Source organism: Apodemus sylvaticus, chromosome 8 (genome assembly GCF_947179515.1).
Source record: "Apodemus sylvaticus chromosome 8, mApoSyl1.1, whole genome shotgun sequence".
Classification (NCBI taxonomy): Eukaryota; Metazoa; Chordata; class Mammalia; order Rodentia; family Muridae; genus Apodemus; species Apodemus sylvaticus.
The window spans coordinates 62,075,573-62,092,582 of NC_067479.1; the positions used below are offsets into that span (position 1 = coordinate 62,075,573).

General features: G+C 47.3%; 1 protein-coding gene across 2 annotated transcripts in view; it reads right to left on the reverse strand.

Annotated features, from left to right (window-relative positions):
• Nucleotides 1-1,764: 1,764 nt before the first annotated feature.
• Fbxo16 (F-box protein 16) overlaps nucleotides 1,765-17,010 on the reverse strand; it is a 71,791-nt gene continuing 56,545 nt past the window's right edge. For both annotated transcript variants that reach the window (XM_052191175.1, XM_052191176.1), the window contains exon 8: nucleotides 1,765-2,017. In XM_052191175.1, the coding sequence (XP_052047135.1) occupies nucleotides 1,853-2,017 (165 nt within the window). In that variant the 3' untranslated portion in view covers nucleotides 1,765-1,852. The remainder of the gene's footprint in view (nucleotides 2,018-17,010) is intronic.

The window sequence follows — 17,010 nt, forward strand, 5'->3', positions numbered from 1 at the left end:
GTTGTCAGGTTCTGGGGCCTGTGTGCTGGGTTTTAAGATCAGAATGGTACCTCTAACATGCAACAGTTGTGTTATGGTCTGGGGGCTGTTACAGTAGCCTTCCTGCCTTTGTACTAGGTTGTGGATTTAGTTTAATGCTTGCATTATGCTATTTGGGTTTCCAAAATCACATGGGACCCTGCATGTCTGCATGTAAATGCCGAGGGTTCCTGCCCCCAGTTGGCTTTGGTTGGTAAATAAAGTTGCCGGTGGCCAATGGCTAAGCAGGGGGACAGTGGTGGGACTCCAGGCAAGAGGGGCAGGGGAGGGGAAGGCGCCATGTTAGGGAAGGAGAAGGACCAGGCCTGAGAAGTCTCTAGGACAGAGAGACAGCCAACATGTTAGAGTCATGGATCATGGCCCAGGAAGGCTGCCTGCCTGGTCTGGAGTGACCAGGATGGAATACAGGTTTTGGTAAGTAATAATTTAGGAATATCGGAGGGGAGAGTGTGTTAGCAACATGGAGGATTGAAGTGGCCCAGCCATTGAACAGATTAAGGCATATTAAATATAAGGCTCAGTGTGTGTGTGTGTGTGTGTGTGTGTGTGTGTGTCTGTCTGTCTGTCTTTCATTCCTAGAATCCAGAGCATTGGAATGGGTAGCAAGGTGCATGCGCTCTGCCACAGGGGCGATAAGAGAAGATTAATCTACTACTGCTACACTAAGTGACTTGGTTCTGTTTTCCAGCTTCTCCAAAGCTCTCTTAAATTGCCTACGTGCCCAGTGTAACTCCTTTAGACATGTGCCCTGTTATTATTGGAGTAGGAGTTGATGCATGCAGAGGCCAGAGGTCACCTTTTAGGAGTTAAGCTCCCTCCTTCCACCATGGATTCTGAGAACTGAACACAGACAATGCTTTCGGAGACTGAGGCCCATCTCACTGGTCCCAGCCCCGTACTCTTTCCCTCCCTGATGCCGGGCATTTTCCATGGTTCTACCCAGACTCACTGTTCAGCCTTGCCAGTTCTGTTCTCTTGCCTCGGAGGCTGGCAGCTAAGGGCTGACACAAGTACCTTTGCTTCTACTCCCAGATGGGTGTGGCCAGGAGTGCAGAAGAGTGTTGAGAGAAGAGTTGGGTATCAGCTGCTTCCCTCCCCGTATTCCTCTATGTCTGCCAGCCTCTCTCTGAAGGCCAGAGCAGAAGCTGGATCCCAAGACTTCCAGTCTCCCTGCTCCCTTCCTCTCCTTGGCACAAAGGATGATAAAGATTCTCATGCTGCCAGTTCCAGAGACTTTGGTATCCTATCTTGATTCTCCTAATCCTGCCCCATGGCGTATGTTACTGGTTGAACCATGTCTCTTACAGATCCACATGCTGAACTCCTAACTCTCATATCTTATAAAAGGCCTGCATTTGACTTAGAAGAAGAGACTCACATAAAGACAGGGAGAAGATGGAGACTCTCAGTGTCACTTGCTGACACATCATCTCAGACTTCCAGGATTCAGACTATGAGCTAATACACTCTGTTGTTGAAACCCCTCGGTCTGTGCTATAGCCCAACACACTAAGCATCTCCTTTACCAACTTCTGAAGGAGCCTGGGTGTGTTATTCCCTTCCCAGGCCTGGCTTTCCTGGGTATTACCAATGAGGATATCAGACCCAAGGTATCTATTGCCATATTTCCAAGGGTCTGCGTTTGTCACTGTTTCTGCCGTTCATTCTCTCTTCCTGAGATACACAGATTCACAGGACCATCCACAGCAAGGTACTTAAGCCCAAAGCGTTTAATGGGTGGACTCGCTAGAATCCAGCTCTCAGCCGTGAAGAACACCGTGTCGTTTCTAGAACAGTCCTTTCCACCTTTTAATCAGCGTTGACTCTGGAGCCTCAGAGAGGGTGACTGAAGTCCAGCGTGTTTCTGAGGGTGCTCCACAAAAGCTTTAGGCGCTGCTTCAGGATCTGAGGGAGCCACCAGCAGGTGCAGAGGCCAGGCGAGACGAACTGGAACCTCTGGAAGGGAACTCAGGGACACCTAGGGAAGAAAGAATGCTGTTAGAGGAACGGTTATGGAAGTGCCAAAGGAAGTCATGCAGTTGTACTTCCTATAATAATGTGATGTAATGTAATACAGTCTAAGGCAGGCGGGGATTTCTGAAATTCCCCAGGAACTTCTACACCACTCCCATGCAGTCTTCACCTTGAACTACAACTACTGAAGTTTCACCTTCAAATGGGCTTTCATAAACTCAATGTGTGTGTGTGTGTGTGTGTGTGTGTGTGTTAGCACATGCCCATCCGTGCACACACATGAGGACACTGAGTTCATTCCTCAAGAGTTACCCATCTAGGTTTTTTGTTTTTGCTTGTTTTTTAATACAGGGTTGTCAGTGGGCTGGGGCTCATCAGTTAGGCCAGGCGAGCCAGTGAGCCCTTGGGATCCACCTGTCTCGACCTTTTAAGTGCCGGAATTATAAGCACACAGCACGATCCCTTCCTTTTTACACAGGTGCTGAGGGTCAATCTCAGGTCCTCATGCTTGCTGGGTAAGCACTTTATAGACTGAGCCATCTCCCCACCCCCACCACCTTTTATGTGGACCTCAAGAAAATCATGAGAGAGAGAGGGGGAGAGAGGGAAAGAGGGAGGGAGGGAGGGAACTATTCACTGCCTCCATTTCAGAAGTAAGTGCAAGGGAGGAAGACGCTTGACAGCTGCGTGCACAGCCACAGCTGGCTCTGGAACCAGGGATTGCCAGCTCGCCAGCTCGGTCTCCATGCTTCCCAGTTTATGAATCTGCATGCACCCTTTTTAACAAGGCAAATGGCCCAAGGTGACATCCCAATCCCAACTCACGGTGACACCAGATCTCTCCTTGACGTCTGGCAGTGTGCAGGAAAGGGAGAGGGGAGAGCAGAGAGTAAGAAGATAAGGCAAGCTGAGCTTGAGGCTAGAGGAAAGTGCTTCAAAGTTTGCCTTTGAAGCCAGGCACTTGGGAGACAGAGGCAGGTAGGTCTCTGCGGATTTGAAGCCAGATTGGTCTACATAGTGAGATCCTATCTCAAATTAAACTTTAAGAAGCTTGCCCTTGAGAATATTATGAAGACATACATCTGTAATCCCAGCTATCTGAACTTAAAGGAGGAAGGGCTGCTGAAAGCTCAAGGCTAGCCTGGGCTACATAGTTCTAGGCTATCTGACTCAACACATACCAAACACAAAAAGCAAAGTAGTTTGCCTTTCCCTTGGCTTCGACTGCATAGTGATGAAGGACGATTCTCGTGGCCATAGCCCCTTGCCTGCTGTCACCCCCGCCATGCCACCCCACCCCACCTGTCCCTGTCCCCCGTGCTCCCCATGACCTTCTGTTCCATCTCGTCAGGCCAGATGCACATCATGTGAAGCCGTTAGTCCATCTTATGCTCTGACTCGTGCGCAGGCTTCCTCTGAATCTTGGAAAATCTCATTTTCATTGATTCAGAAACCAGTGGCTGCTGTCACTTGCTCTCTCCTTAGCTAACTGTCCCTTAAGGCCACGCTGTGTGGAATTGGGTCCCTCCCCACACCTCTGACCTGCCTGAATTTCTAACAGCTAACTCACTCCCCAAGGTCCACTTTCTCCTAGAAGAATCAATGTACAAGGTCTAACAGCCCAGGCTGGCCACTTTGAACTCTTGATTCTCCTGCCTCTCCCTCCCAAGTGCTGAGATTGTAGTGACACATGACTACACCCAGAGATTCTAATGTATTGGGTAGGTTTTCACACACGTGTACATATGGAGGCCAGAGGTTGGCACCTGATGTTTCCCTCAATTGCTCTCCAGCTCGATTTCTGAGGCTTAGCCTTTTGTTGGCTTCGAGCTTGCTGACCCAGCTAAACTGGCTGCCCAAGAAGCCACTCTTGTCTGTCTTCCCAGAGCTGGGATTGTGGGCATGCTGGGATTGCAACCACACACCACCAGGGTCAACGTTTATGTGGGCACTGGCTGGGCATCAAACGCAGGTCCCCTTGCTTGTATGGTAAACATTTTATTGCCATCTCCTCAGTCCCGTCTTTGTGTAAATTTCTCTGTGTAGCCCAAGCTAGCCTTGAACTCGCAACATTGCTCCTGCTTCTGCCTCAAGCGCTGGGATGACATGTGTGCATGAGCCTGCCCATCTTGAATGCTTTCATCTTCTTGGATTCCCAGAACATCCCAGAGCCCTCCATCTCGGCCCTGGTGGCTTGGTCTTGCGCATCACTGTTCATCTCTGTGTCTTGGTCTCCATGCCTGCAAAGCTAGGCTCTCCTGTGTCCTCATTTCTACAGGGGCCGTCTACAGAGGTCCAGAATATACTGGATGGTGATTTTTTCCCCCAGAAAAGTAGACAAAACTAGGGCTGAAGTAACACATAGCTAAGTTCAAAGGGTCGAAGTGTCAGTACTGAGGGTGGGGGCAGGGGATGAGCGTGCAGACGCTTCCCTTGTGTGAGATCCTTGTAGAGACTGATGGGCTCGTGCAGGAGACTGAGGCAGGAAGGTTAAAGTTCAAAGCCTACTTGGCTACAAAAAGAGTTCTAGGTCAGCCCCAGGGATTTAGCAATTTAACTAAACCTTGTCTCAAAATAAAGCTGGGTGTGGTAGCACACACACACACACACACACACACACATACACACACACACACACATACAGCACACCTTCGATACCAGCACTCAGGAGGCAGAAGAAGGTGGATCTCTGTGAGTTTGAGGGCAGCCTGGTCTACAGAGTGAGTTCCAGGACAGCCAGGGCTACACAGAGAAACACTGTTTCAAAAAGAAAAGAGAAGAGAAAAGAAGAGGAGAGGAGAGAAGAGAAGAGAAGAGAAAGAGAAGAGAAGAGAAGAGAAAAGAAAAATAATCCCCACTCAGAGACAGACAGACAGAGAGACAGAGAGAGACAGACAGACACACACACACACACACAGAGAGAGAGAGAGAGAGAGAGAGAGAGAGAGAGAGAAAGAGAGAGAGATCAATGGTAGAGCAATTGCCACCACAAAAAGGAAAGCAAAACAAAAACAAACAAGCCACAGAGCAGTTGATTTCAGATCCAGGTAGGGCAAGAGAATTGCGCCCTCTCAGGAACAACACAAAGTGCTGCCTGCTGAAGGAGGACAGGCCTGGCCCTCCTGATAACAAGACAGGGCTTGTCTGCTCTCACCTGTAACACTTTCAGGCTTAATCCTATTACTGAGCCCTGCTTATCTGTCACTGAATTAGAGGAACCCTTTGCTCTAGAGGAGCCCCGGGCAGCCACAGGCCTGGGCAGGCTCTTTGCCGCTCTCCATGTTCGTGGTGGCAGGTCCCAGGGGCTCCCACTGCCTTGCTCCCAGAGGGTAGCTGCCCTCACCTGTCCAGACTGTTGGCTTTCTCTCTTCTGCTGAGAGAAGTTCTGAGGAGCTGCTTTTCTTATATCTGTTTTTCTTGCTGTAGAAAGCAATTATAGACCCTCTCTAGTTTAAGGCTGGGGTTTTGTCTGTTTTGTTTTTTTGGGTGTGTGTATATAAGCATACATGGATGTGTGAATGTTTATACATGTGGGTGCGTGTAGATGTGTGGATGTCACTATGGAAGCCAGAGGACAACCAGTGTCATTTCTCAGAGGCCATGCATTTATTTTTTGAGACAAGATCTCTCAATGACCTAAAACATGGCTAGCAAGAGAGGCCCGGGACCCCTACTGATGTTTGTCTTGGCCCACAAGGCCAGCCAAGGTTATCTGCTGCTTTATATCCTTCCAAAGATATTGTGTGCAATCATGATATTCACAATAAATATAAGTGCAAATGTACACAAAAAATACAAGCATTGTCCATGGGAACACACATGCACATGTGTGCATACCACACACATGTCAACACAAAAACATAGGCTTAGATAGTGTTCCTCTCTCTTTTAAAAATATTTTTGTTTCTTCTTTGACAATTTCATAATGTATATAATTTACTTGGATCATATCTGCCCCCTATTACCATCCCTGACCTCCTCCTACTCCCTCTGAACCTCTTCTTCCCAGTAAGTCTTCCTCCTGCCTTCATAACTTTTAACTTTTCATTATTATAACTCTGAGTTTAATTAGTGTTCACTGGAACATGGGCAACTTACCAGTGGCCACAGCACAGAAGAAAAATGACTCCTGCTCCTCCGGCAGCCATAATGTCAACGCTCCTTAGCTAGAGCTGCGACTGCATGAGCCCACCCCCGATCGTGATGGACAGCTGAGTGATGGACAGCTGAGTGGCCCCTTCCTGTGTGGGTCTTGTGCAGCTGACCACAGCTGCTCCAAGTTGAGCATTTCCACAGTGGAATCGATGGAATTCGCTTACTTCCTGGGCAGCTACCTAGATCATCATGGCTAAATCTGCTTCTACCCTCTTCCTGATTTCTGGCCCTTACATCCAGATCTCTGAATGACTCACTTGGAGACCCACAAGTCCCTCAAACCGGCGGTGTCTGCCGGTTTCTGGCCTCAGTTGGTGCTTTCCGCCTCTAGCCAGCCTATAAGAGACCAGAGGGCAGGAACTGAGTCTTACCCTGCTGTTTCCCTAGTGCCTGGTCCAATGCCTGCCAAATATTTGTTGAATTAGTGAGATCTAGCCCAGTGGTTCCTTCCTTTATTACCGGGCAATGGCTGCAGCAGATAGACCCTGAATAAGGACAGAGGATGCTGCTGATAGGTTGGATGCTGGAAAAGTGGGTGAGAGGACCCAGAGGTCGCCAGGGAGGAGGGATGCATGAAACAGTAGTGCCCTCTAAAAGTGGTAAGCTGGAAACAACTTGAATGAATAAGTTGATACACACAGACCTGTGATTTTCTTCCTGTAGTTGATTAAAAAAAAATCATGTTATGTGCAGCCAATTGGACATTATCAGTTATAAGAATGCCACCATTGGATATGCACGTGGATCAACTAAGAGAGTAAAGCATTTAGCGAATATGGCCATTAAAGAGACACACTACTGAGGAAAGCCTGTAAGGTGTGCCAGCCGCTCTCCCAGAAAGCAAATGGCCACCGATATACCTGGAATCAAACATTCAGTAATTCACTTAACATTCCCAGCACTTCTGAAATGTGGAAAAGAAAAGGGCTGAGCACAGGCGTGTACAAGTCCCAAGAACTTGGGAAGCTGAAGCAGGAGGATCATTTGAGTTCACTGGTTTAAGGCCAATAAAATGAGATTCCATGTTAGAGAAGTAGGGGTGGAACATGGCAAATCTTTACTTTGTCGAAGACCTTGCTACCTCCTTCAGTGTTTAGAAATTATGCCCCTTATGCGTATTATGTGGGTTAAAATGGTGGCCCTGCCAGGGCTCTGGCCGCTGGCAAGACAGACGCAGGAAGTTTGACTGCATGCACCCCATGCCGCTGCAGGGCGGGCGCCGGGCTGTGGAAAGCTGCAGGATCCCACTCCAGGGTGGGGAAGCGCAGTCTGAGGTCCCTGGGGAACCAGTGGAAGCCGGCTCCTGTGTCCCTGGGCCTCATTGAGGCCAAGAACGGCAGGCTCTCAGTCTTGGACACTGCGGACACTGCTGGATGTTGTGGAAGAGCTGAGACCAGAGTTGTCGCCACCACCACCACCACCACCACCACCACCACCACCACCACCACCACAGGCCGGCTCTAGCAGGGCCGAAGGGAAAAGGGCAGGAGGAGAGCTCCTGCTGGGAGGAGAGTCCTTGGTTTGCTCAGTCAGGTCTGGCTGCTTGGCTCAGTGGAGATGTGGCTGGGAGCGCAGGGAGGCCTCCTGCATGAGACTAGACCAAGGCTCTTTAGTAGAGGAAGACCTGCTTCATTGCTCCAGCATGGCGGGTCCAGATGAGAAGCGGCAGTCCATGGTTTTAAAGCGTTTATCATTGGTGAAGAGTTGAGAGGAGTGAAAAGTAGAGGCCGGTCATGGTCACGTGGAGAGAGGGGGAGGGAATGCGGAGAAAGGGGGAGCAAGAGGGCCAGAGAGAGACAAGAGTGAAAGAGAAGCAAGAGAATAAGAAGGGCAAGCGAGGGAGGAGGGGCAAGTAGGGAGGAGGGGCAAGTAGGGAGGAGGGGCAAGCAGGGAGGAGGGGCCAGGCCCACCTGGCTGTTGCCAGGTAACTGTGGGTGTGGAGTCCAAACAGGATACCAGGGCCATGGGGCGTTGCCCTACGTGACTGATGGCCACAGAATTATGGAGCTGGGGCCTTGTGTCAGGAGCCTGGTGTCTGGGAGCGTGGTAAACTTCCTTCCATCCCTTGCAGAGTTATCTGCAGGGTCCCCGGGGTTTAAACCTAGCTCCACCAGAAAACAGGTTGCATCTCACAGTTCCACAGTATTATATTATGACTCCTAGTTCATGTTATTACACTAAGTGTGGATTATTATTTTTTTTTGACTGAGATGATTTAAGCACTGGCTGGTGACCAACAGGGGAGATGAAGGCTCACAGAGTGAGTTCTCACCTCTTCCGGGGCAGATCTATGAGGGGCGATGGCTGAGCTGTTTTTGCCCACTATTCTGTAAGGAAGACCCCTGTACTACTGCTGTGGAGCCCAGAAAGAAATCTGCTCAGGCTCCTGGTCAGGCCCCTGCTTTGGTCAGCACCTGTCGGATGTTGTCCCCTTCCGCCCTTCTTGTCCTAGAGAAACAGAAATGGTGTATTATGGAGAAATCACCAGCACTGACAGAAGATGCTTCCAGCATGGCTTTGCTCTGGGTTTTCCTGAGGCAAAACTGTCAGCTGCAGAGGAAAATGAGGCAATGTAGCCAGGATTTTGAAACTGTAACCCAAGACTTCAAGTCTCTGCCACTCAGCCATCCAAGTAGATGAAATAAGGCAGATACGTTGCAAAACACACACAGGCCATACATGGGGGCTGAGGGCTGACTCCCTCCTACTTCAAAACACCCACATCTTGGCACATGAGATTCTAGCAGATTTTAAACAAAGCCCCACATTACCAAATGCTGCAAACATGCAGAAATACATACATATACATATATACAAAAACATAATATATGCATACATATATAATACACATTACTTAAATGCATACATACAAATATACATACATACATAAAACATTCTCACAATACAGCTGTATATGCAATATACACATACCAAATCCACATGTACAAACACATATACATACATTTATACATAAATACACACATAAAAACACATTAGCACACTGTATACATATACATACATACACACAAATATATATTTACACATATACACATATTTACACATATACACACATGCACATATACATACATATTCATATACATGCATTCACATATACAGATGCATATACAGATGCACCCTCCACTACCTACATTCATATATAGTTTAAACACTATGAGAGGAGTGATTAGAATCTGTGATCATGGATACACACATAACTAATAACATATAATTCACAAGTAAACATTCTTTCCTGGTAGATCCTAAGTAGATGCTACTTTGTGCCAAATGTTTTGGTTTAAATACCCATTTGGCTTCTGTCTAAATGTTTGGTGACAGAGAAGCAGGAAGGCTGAGGTCATTCATTACACCTAGACTGCTGACACGGGAGGCTATGAGATGGCATACTCTCAGCTCCCTGAGCAGGAAAGGAGAGATGGCATCTCTAGACAGGGTTCCCAGGCCTTCCCCTTTCAGGCATCAACACCCGGAGTCCACTTCAGAAGGCAAACAAAGAGGAAAGGAAACTGGGGGAAGATGAACATTCCCGAGACTGGTTGGAGCCCCTGGCTACCTTCTGTCCTAGGGCTGGTGTCCCGCCAGTTCCTCTGTTGTCTGCTTCTCAGCAGCTGTCCCTCACACCTGCTGTGTGGTCCCAGGTGTGATTTAGTGTTTTCTTTTTAAACTAGATACAGTAGTCATTACCTGACATGCCAGGGAGCAGAGGTATTTGATTTGGGAACATTTGCATATGGGTGACACCTTAGGAAGGAACCCTGAGTCTACGGAGGAAACTCACTGATGTTTTGTGTACACCGCAAACACCAGAAGGTGAGTGCGGGGGATAATTTCCATGCACTTCACATCGTCCTTCTGTGACCTGTGTTAGGAGGTCAGGTGTGGAATTTTCCCTGGTGTCACTTGGAAAATGTGATGTTTAGTTTTAGTTGTCAACTTAACACAATCTGAAATCACTTGGAAAAAGAGTCCCAGTGGGAAACTGCCTAAATCAGGTTGGCTCATCACCCTAATTGATGTGGGAAGACCCAGCCTGAAAAAAAACAGTGGGTGGCACTGGTTTGGGATTCTGGCCTATGTAAATGTAGAGAGGCCGCCAGGTGGTGGTGGCACATGCCTGTAATCCCAGCACCCTGGGAGGCAAAGGCAGGCAGATTTCTGAGTTTGAGGCCAGCAGGGTCTACAGAGTGAGTTCCAGGACAGCCAGGGCTATACAGAGAAACCCTGTCTTGAAAAAACCAAAAATAAATAAATAAATAAATAAATAAATAAATAAATAAATAAATAAAATGTAGAGAGGCGCTGAGTACCAACAAGCACGCAAGCGTCCATTTTCGCTCTGCTCTTCAGTACAACTAGATGCTTCCAGTTTCTGCCTTGACTTTACTGCAGTGATAGATTGTAACTCAGGATTGTGAGCCAGATAAACCGCTCCTTTCTTAAGGTGCCTAATATCAGGGTAGAGTATACAGCCAACAGAAGCAACACGAGAACACACAGCATTTGAGATTTGGGCTTTTGAGATTAGGGATGTGCCATGCACATTACCATGACTGGCAACAACTGGAGGATGCCCACTTTGAGCTAAGAACTATCTGCCTCACCTCCTCCCAACCCAACCCTGTGTCAGGGTTTTTTTTGTTTGTTTGTTTGTTTGTTTGTTTGTTGTTTTTTGTTTTTTTTGTTTTTTGGATTTGTTTTATTTCCAGACAGAGTTTCTCTGTGTAGCCCTGGCTGTTCTGGGACTCACTCTGTAGACCAGGCTGGCCTCAAACTCAGAAATCCGCCTGCTTCTGCCTCCCAAAGTGCTGGGATTACAGGTGTGCACCACCACCCCCAGGCTCCCTGTGTCAGTTCTATTAACTGTCTCAGGCTTTCCCGATGAAGAATTAGTCCCCAAGCTACTAAAGTAGTGATACTGGGCATTGAGCCTAGATTATCTGAGTCCTACTCTGTGTTCTTAGACAGCAAAGTAAACAAGAAAGATAGTGTGTAATGGAGGAGAATACAAGCACACAGTAGGTGCCTGGGATAGTTAGTGTTAGTGTCAACTTGACAAGATCTAGAATCAGCTAGGAGTTGGGTCCCTGAGTCTATCTGTGAGGGATTGTCTTAAGTTAATGAATGTGGAAAGACCCTTCTTGACTATGGGTGAGACCACTGCAAGCAGGGAATGCAGGACTGTATAGAATGGAGAGGATTCATTGCTTTTTGGGCTTGACTGTTCCAAAGGCCTAGAAGCCACATGAATGGCCTTTGGAACTATTTTGTGGGAGGAATATGGAAGACTTTGAAACTTTGTGCTAGAACAACCATTGAATTCTGTGGTGGTTTGAATAGGTGTGGCCTGAATAAGCTCCTATGTTTGGATGCTTGACCCATGGGGAGTAGCACTGTTAGGAAGAGTGGCCTTGGAGTAGGAGAGGCCTTGTTGCAGGAATTGTGCTACTGTGGGGGTGGGCTTTGAGCCCTCCTAGTGCTCAAACACCAGTGTGGAGTAAGAGTCTCCTCCTGGCTGCCTTCCGATCAAGATGTAGAGCTCTCAGCTCCTTCTCCAGGATCATGTCTGCCTGCATGACACCACGCTCCCTGCCATGATGATAATGGACTGAACCTCTGAAACTGTAAGCCAATCCCAACTAAATGTTATCCTTTATGAGAATTGCCTTGGTCATGGTATCCCTCCATAGCCATAAACCCCTAACTAAGACAAATGCTATGAGCCCTGCCAAGATGGACTGTTATCTAGACCTGTGAGCCAAACAAATTCTTCCTTAAATTGCCTTTGTGGGGGTATTTGATCACAACAGTGAAAGAAACTTAAACGATCCTTAATTATATCTCTTTGTTTTGTAAGATTTATTATTATATGTAAGTACACTGTAGCTATCTCCAGACACTCCAGAAGAGGAATCAGATCTTGTTACAGATGGTTGTGAGCCACCATGTGGTTGCTGGTATTTGAACTCAGGACCTTTGGAAGAGCAGTCAGTGCTCTTAACCACTGAGTCATCTCTCCAGCCCCCTTAATTATATCTTACATTTATGTGCTAACACTAGCCCTGTAAGATAAAGGCCATGATTCCCATTTTACAGATGAAGAAAATAAGTGTCAGACACTATCTCACCCACAATCATGCCGTTTAGCAAAAGATCCCAATTTCATCTCTATGCATAGCCACATTCTTTCTGCTTCTTTCCAAATGACATCTCCAGGTGTTTCTTTGGTGGAATTAAATTATTTAAAATCTCTCCCGTGGAAATGTGTGGTTTCACATATCCAAACCAAATAGATATTATAAAACAAACGGGGAGAGTTTGCTGGAATTTGAAAGCAGCCATTGATGACTGTCAGCAAGGAAACCAGTTTAAATTCTCTTTTGTAACTTCTTTCATCTTAGGGAATCCTATTGTCCAAAGTTCAGAGAAAAAGGTGAGAGAGTAAACAGGAATTATTGCCTTAGAATTTGGATTCTCAGGTATTCTGCCTCAAGTCAGCTTAACCACAGGCATGGCCTCTAGGAAAGGAGAAAAGGAGGCACACAGTCATTAGGTGCCTGGGGGACCCCGGAGAGTCAGGATGCAGCCTGGCATGTGCATATGCATGTGTGGGCGACCCCGGAGAGTCAGGATGCAGCCTGGCATGTGCATCCGCATGTGTGGGGGATCCTGGAGAGTCAGGATGCAGCCTGGCATGTGCATCCGCATGTGTGGGGGACCCCGGAGAGTCAGGATGCAGCCTGGCATGTGCATACGCATGTGTGGGAGACCCTGGAGAGTCAGGATGCAGCCTGGCATGTGCATCCACATGTGTGGGGGACCCCGGAGAGTCAGGATGCAGCCTGGCATGTGCATACGCATGTGTGTGCATCTGTAGGTGAGAGCCAGGTAACCTCTGGTGTGCTTCCTCAGATATAATCTACCTTTTTTTTTTGAGACAGGTTCTCCTACTGGCCGAGGGCTTAGCAATTAGGCCAGGCTGGCCAGTTAGCGAGCCTTCGGCATCCCCCCAATCCTTGCCTACTCAGCACAAGGACTGCAAACACACCACCACTCTGGTTCCCCGCATGCCCTCTCAGCCCTGCGGGGTGTAGGGACTGAACTGAGGGATAGCTATATTCTTGAAAAGTAACCACTTCACCAACAAATTATCTCCCTAACTTCTGCACCCCCCCCCTCCAGCCTAGAATATACTTTAACGATGTGTCATTATTCATGTATATTCAAATTCTCATTTTATACACGGGAAGACAGAAGCTCTAAAAGATTGACTGTTAGAGTTGAAACTGAACCCTGGCTTCTCCCATTCTTTCTACCATACCGTCTGGGAATCATTTTAGCATACATTTTCTCTCCATCTATTTGATTTAGCAGGGCACAATGAGAATGCTTTAAGAAACATTTAAAAAAAAAAAAGTCAGGACACTAAGAGTAAAGTGATCCTGGAAAGAGGTGAAGAGAGTAACTGCCTTCTGGAGGCTGGAATTAGCAGTGGGTCTTATCTAAGGCAATTAGAGAGAGTCAGCAGGTAATTAAAGGCTCAACAGCTTTCTGAAATTCCCAGCCCAGACACGACCTGGAAAGCAAAGACCAGCTTCCAAGGAAAAGTCCAATGGAGACAAAGCTGTGTGCGTTTTATACTCAACCTAGTGGGAAGGAAAGGTCAAAATGAGAGGCCAGCTGAGGTTGGGGGGCTCAGCTGGAGAGTGGACTCAGTGGTTAAGAGCACTGGCTACTCTTCAGAGGACCAAGGTTGGAGTCCCAGCTCCACACGGTAAACAATCACCTGCAGCTCCAGTTCCAGAAGATCTGACGCCCTCTTCTGGCTTCTGTGGGCACTGCATGATGTGGGGCAACACACATGAACATGTCTCTCTCTCTCTCTCTCTCTCTCTCTCTCTCTCTCTCTCTCTCTCTCTCCACACACACACACACACACACACACACACACACACACACGCCATGTGTGTATATATAATGTCATCTATTGTCCTATGAGTCTAATTCCAGGAAGTCTAATGATACAAACTAGATTTTTGTATCATCTCAAAAGATTTTTGTTTTCTTGAGCTTTGAGACTTGTAAACCCTTATTTGTATATATAAAGTGAATAGAATTTACCACAGATATTTCCCTGATCTCAAGCACTGCAGGCTGAGGCTCCCCCTCCTCTGCATCCTGGTGTCTGCTAGCACCACGCTCTTCCTGCCCCATTCCTCTCCACAAAGTCACCAAAGCCTCCTGGCAGGGAGACAGCCCCTCCTTCTCTATGCAGCACTTAGGGGAGAGCAGTCAAGATGTGTGTGTGTGTGTGTGTGTGTGTGTGTGTGTGTGTGTGTGTGTGTGTGATTTGATACCAGACTGGAAAACCTTTGAAGTTTAAAGGTGGGGCATTGTGATGCTGGTGCTTTTCACTTGCTCTGTGTGGGATGGGATGCTGTCACAATTAATAGTGGTGGGGATTTCTTCATCTGTGTGAACATTTCCTGGAAAATCTTGGAGAACTCAAAGCATCCCCAACCAGATCTAAGCTTGATTCCCATCTTCTAACAGATGTTAGCAGGCAGCCCCTGGAAATCTCATGTAGAAGAGAGAACATGAGAGAAAGCTGGCGGCTTCCAGTGTCTTCATAGCTGGTAAGCAGGAATCAGGAGAGCTCACAGGTCCACGTGTAAATTAGAGGTGGGTGCCCTGGGGACGTTTCTCTTTCCTAGTGGTCTCTGCTTCCTTCTCCCCAGGCCTTTCCTTTCAACACCACTTTACCTTCTCCAGCTACCAAGCATCCCTCTCCTGCAGGACAGGCACAAGCCCCCAGATTACTGTGGTCTCAGGCAGCCCTCGGGTTGGGTGATGGAGGCATGCTACTTCTATCTGTGCAATTAGCACTGGCTCGTCCCCAAACCTGTTGTTCTTCCCCCACAAACCTGTTGAAAGGATCCTAGAATTTCCCATCAAAGTCCCTCCTTGGAATCACTTGGGATGCGGTCACATGTGTTGCAATGTCCCCTCCTTTGGAGGGACAATGTCTTAGTGCCCGCTCCCTCCTCTCTCCAGGCTCCCCAGCATCTTGTCACTATCACAAGGGGGAGGGGCGGACACTGGGTCTCATGTAGCTCAGGCTGGCCTTGAACTTGCTATACAGCCAAGGATAACCTTGAAGTTCTGATCCTCCTGCCTCACCTCCCCAGTACTGGGTTTACAGGTATTAGCCACCAGGACTTCACGCATGCTAGGTGATGGATTTTCCCTTCCCAGAACTGTGGTCTACAGTGAGCGTAAGCTGCCACTCTGTAGGAGAGGGGTCCTGATCTACACATGGCAGCCTCAACAGCCAAGCTTGTCCCAGGCCAGCATATCACAGGCATGAGTCAAAGACCACAGCATAGTTCTGGGGGGACCGGTTAATTATACTCCATGTTCTTTATCAAAACTACCAAAGCTATGTTGTAATTATAATTAGTGTCCTTATAAAACCAAACAACTAGATATAATAATCATGTGTTTAGTAATTGCTAATTGTCCTCTGTCACTAATTCATCTGGTCTTCCCTGTTAGCCCTAATTAGCACAACCTCTTTATGGTTATTGTATTTATTTACTCATTCATTCATTCATTCATTCACTCATTCACTCATTTACCTATGCTTTTGAGGCAATGTTGCAGTTGGCTCTGGCTGGCCTGGAACATGTACTGATCCTTCTCATGCCTCAACCTCCCCAGTGTTGGGATTACACAGTGTATCAGCACATCTAATTACTTTTTTTCCTTTGGTATTTCTTTGTGTAGCTCTGACTGTCTTAGAGCTTGCTCTGTAGACCAAGCTAGCCTTGGATTCACAGAGATCCACCTGCTTCTGCCTCCTGGTACTGGAGGCACTACACTACCACTCCCAGCACCTTACCACTTTTTTTGTTTTGTTTTGTTTTGTTTTGTTTTTGGATTTGTTTTTTTCAAGACAGGGTTTCTCTGTGTAGCCCAGGCTGGCCTCGAACTCAGAAATCCGCCTGCCTCTGCCTCCCAGAGTGCTGGGATTACAGGCGTGTGCCACGCCCGGCCTTGCCACTTTTTAATGTCTTCATTGGTGGTGGGGGCACAGGGTCTTCTTACTTAGCCCAGGCTAGCCTTGAACTTGCTATGTAGCCAAGGATAACCTTGAAGATCTTTTTTCTTTTCTTTTCTTTTCTTTTCTTTTCTTTTCTTTTCTTTTCTTTTCTTTTCTTTTCTTTTCTTTTCTTTTCTTTCTTTTCTTTCTTTCTTTCTTTCTTTCTTTCTTTCTTTCTTTCTTTCTTTCTTTCTTTCTTTCTTTCTTTCTTTCTTTCTTCCTGCCTTCCTTCCTTCCTTTCTTTCTTTCTTTTTTTTTGAGACAGGTTTTCTCTCTGTAGCCCTGGCTGTCCTGGAACTTACTCTATAGACCAGGCTGACCTCGAACTCAGAAATCTGCCTGCCTCTGCCTCCCAAGTGCTGGGATTAAAGGCATGTGGCACCACCACCCGGCTAACCTTGAAGTTCTTCCTCCTGCTTCACCTCCCCAGCACTGGTTTACACATACAAGCCACCATGACCAGGTTGTGCAGTGATGAGGATTGAACCCAGGACTTCATGTGTGCTAGGTGAGTACCCCACCCACTGAGTTGCATCTCTGGCCCTCTACTTTTAAATCTTTTTGAAAAATAATTTATTTAATTTAATCTTATTTTATGTGCATTGGTGTGAGGGTGTCAGATCTCCTGGAACTGGAGTTATAGACAGGTGTGAGCTTCCATATGGGCACTATGAATTGAACCCGAGACCTCTGGAGGAGTAGCCAGTGCTCTTAACCACTGAGCC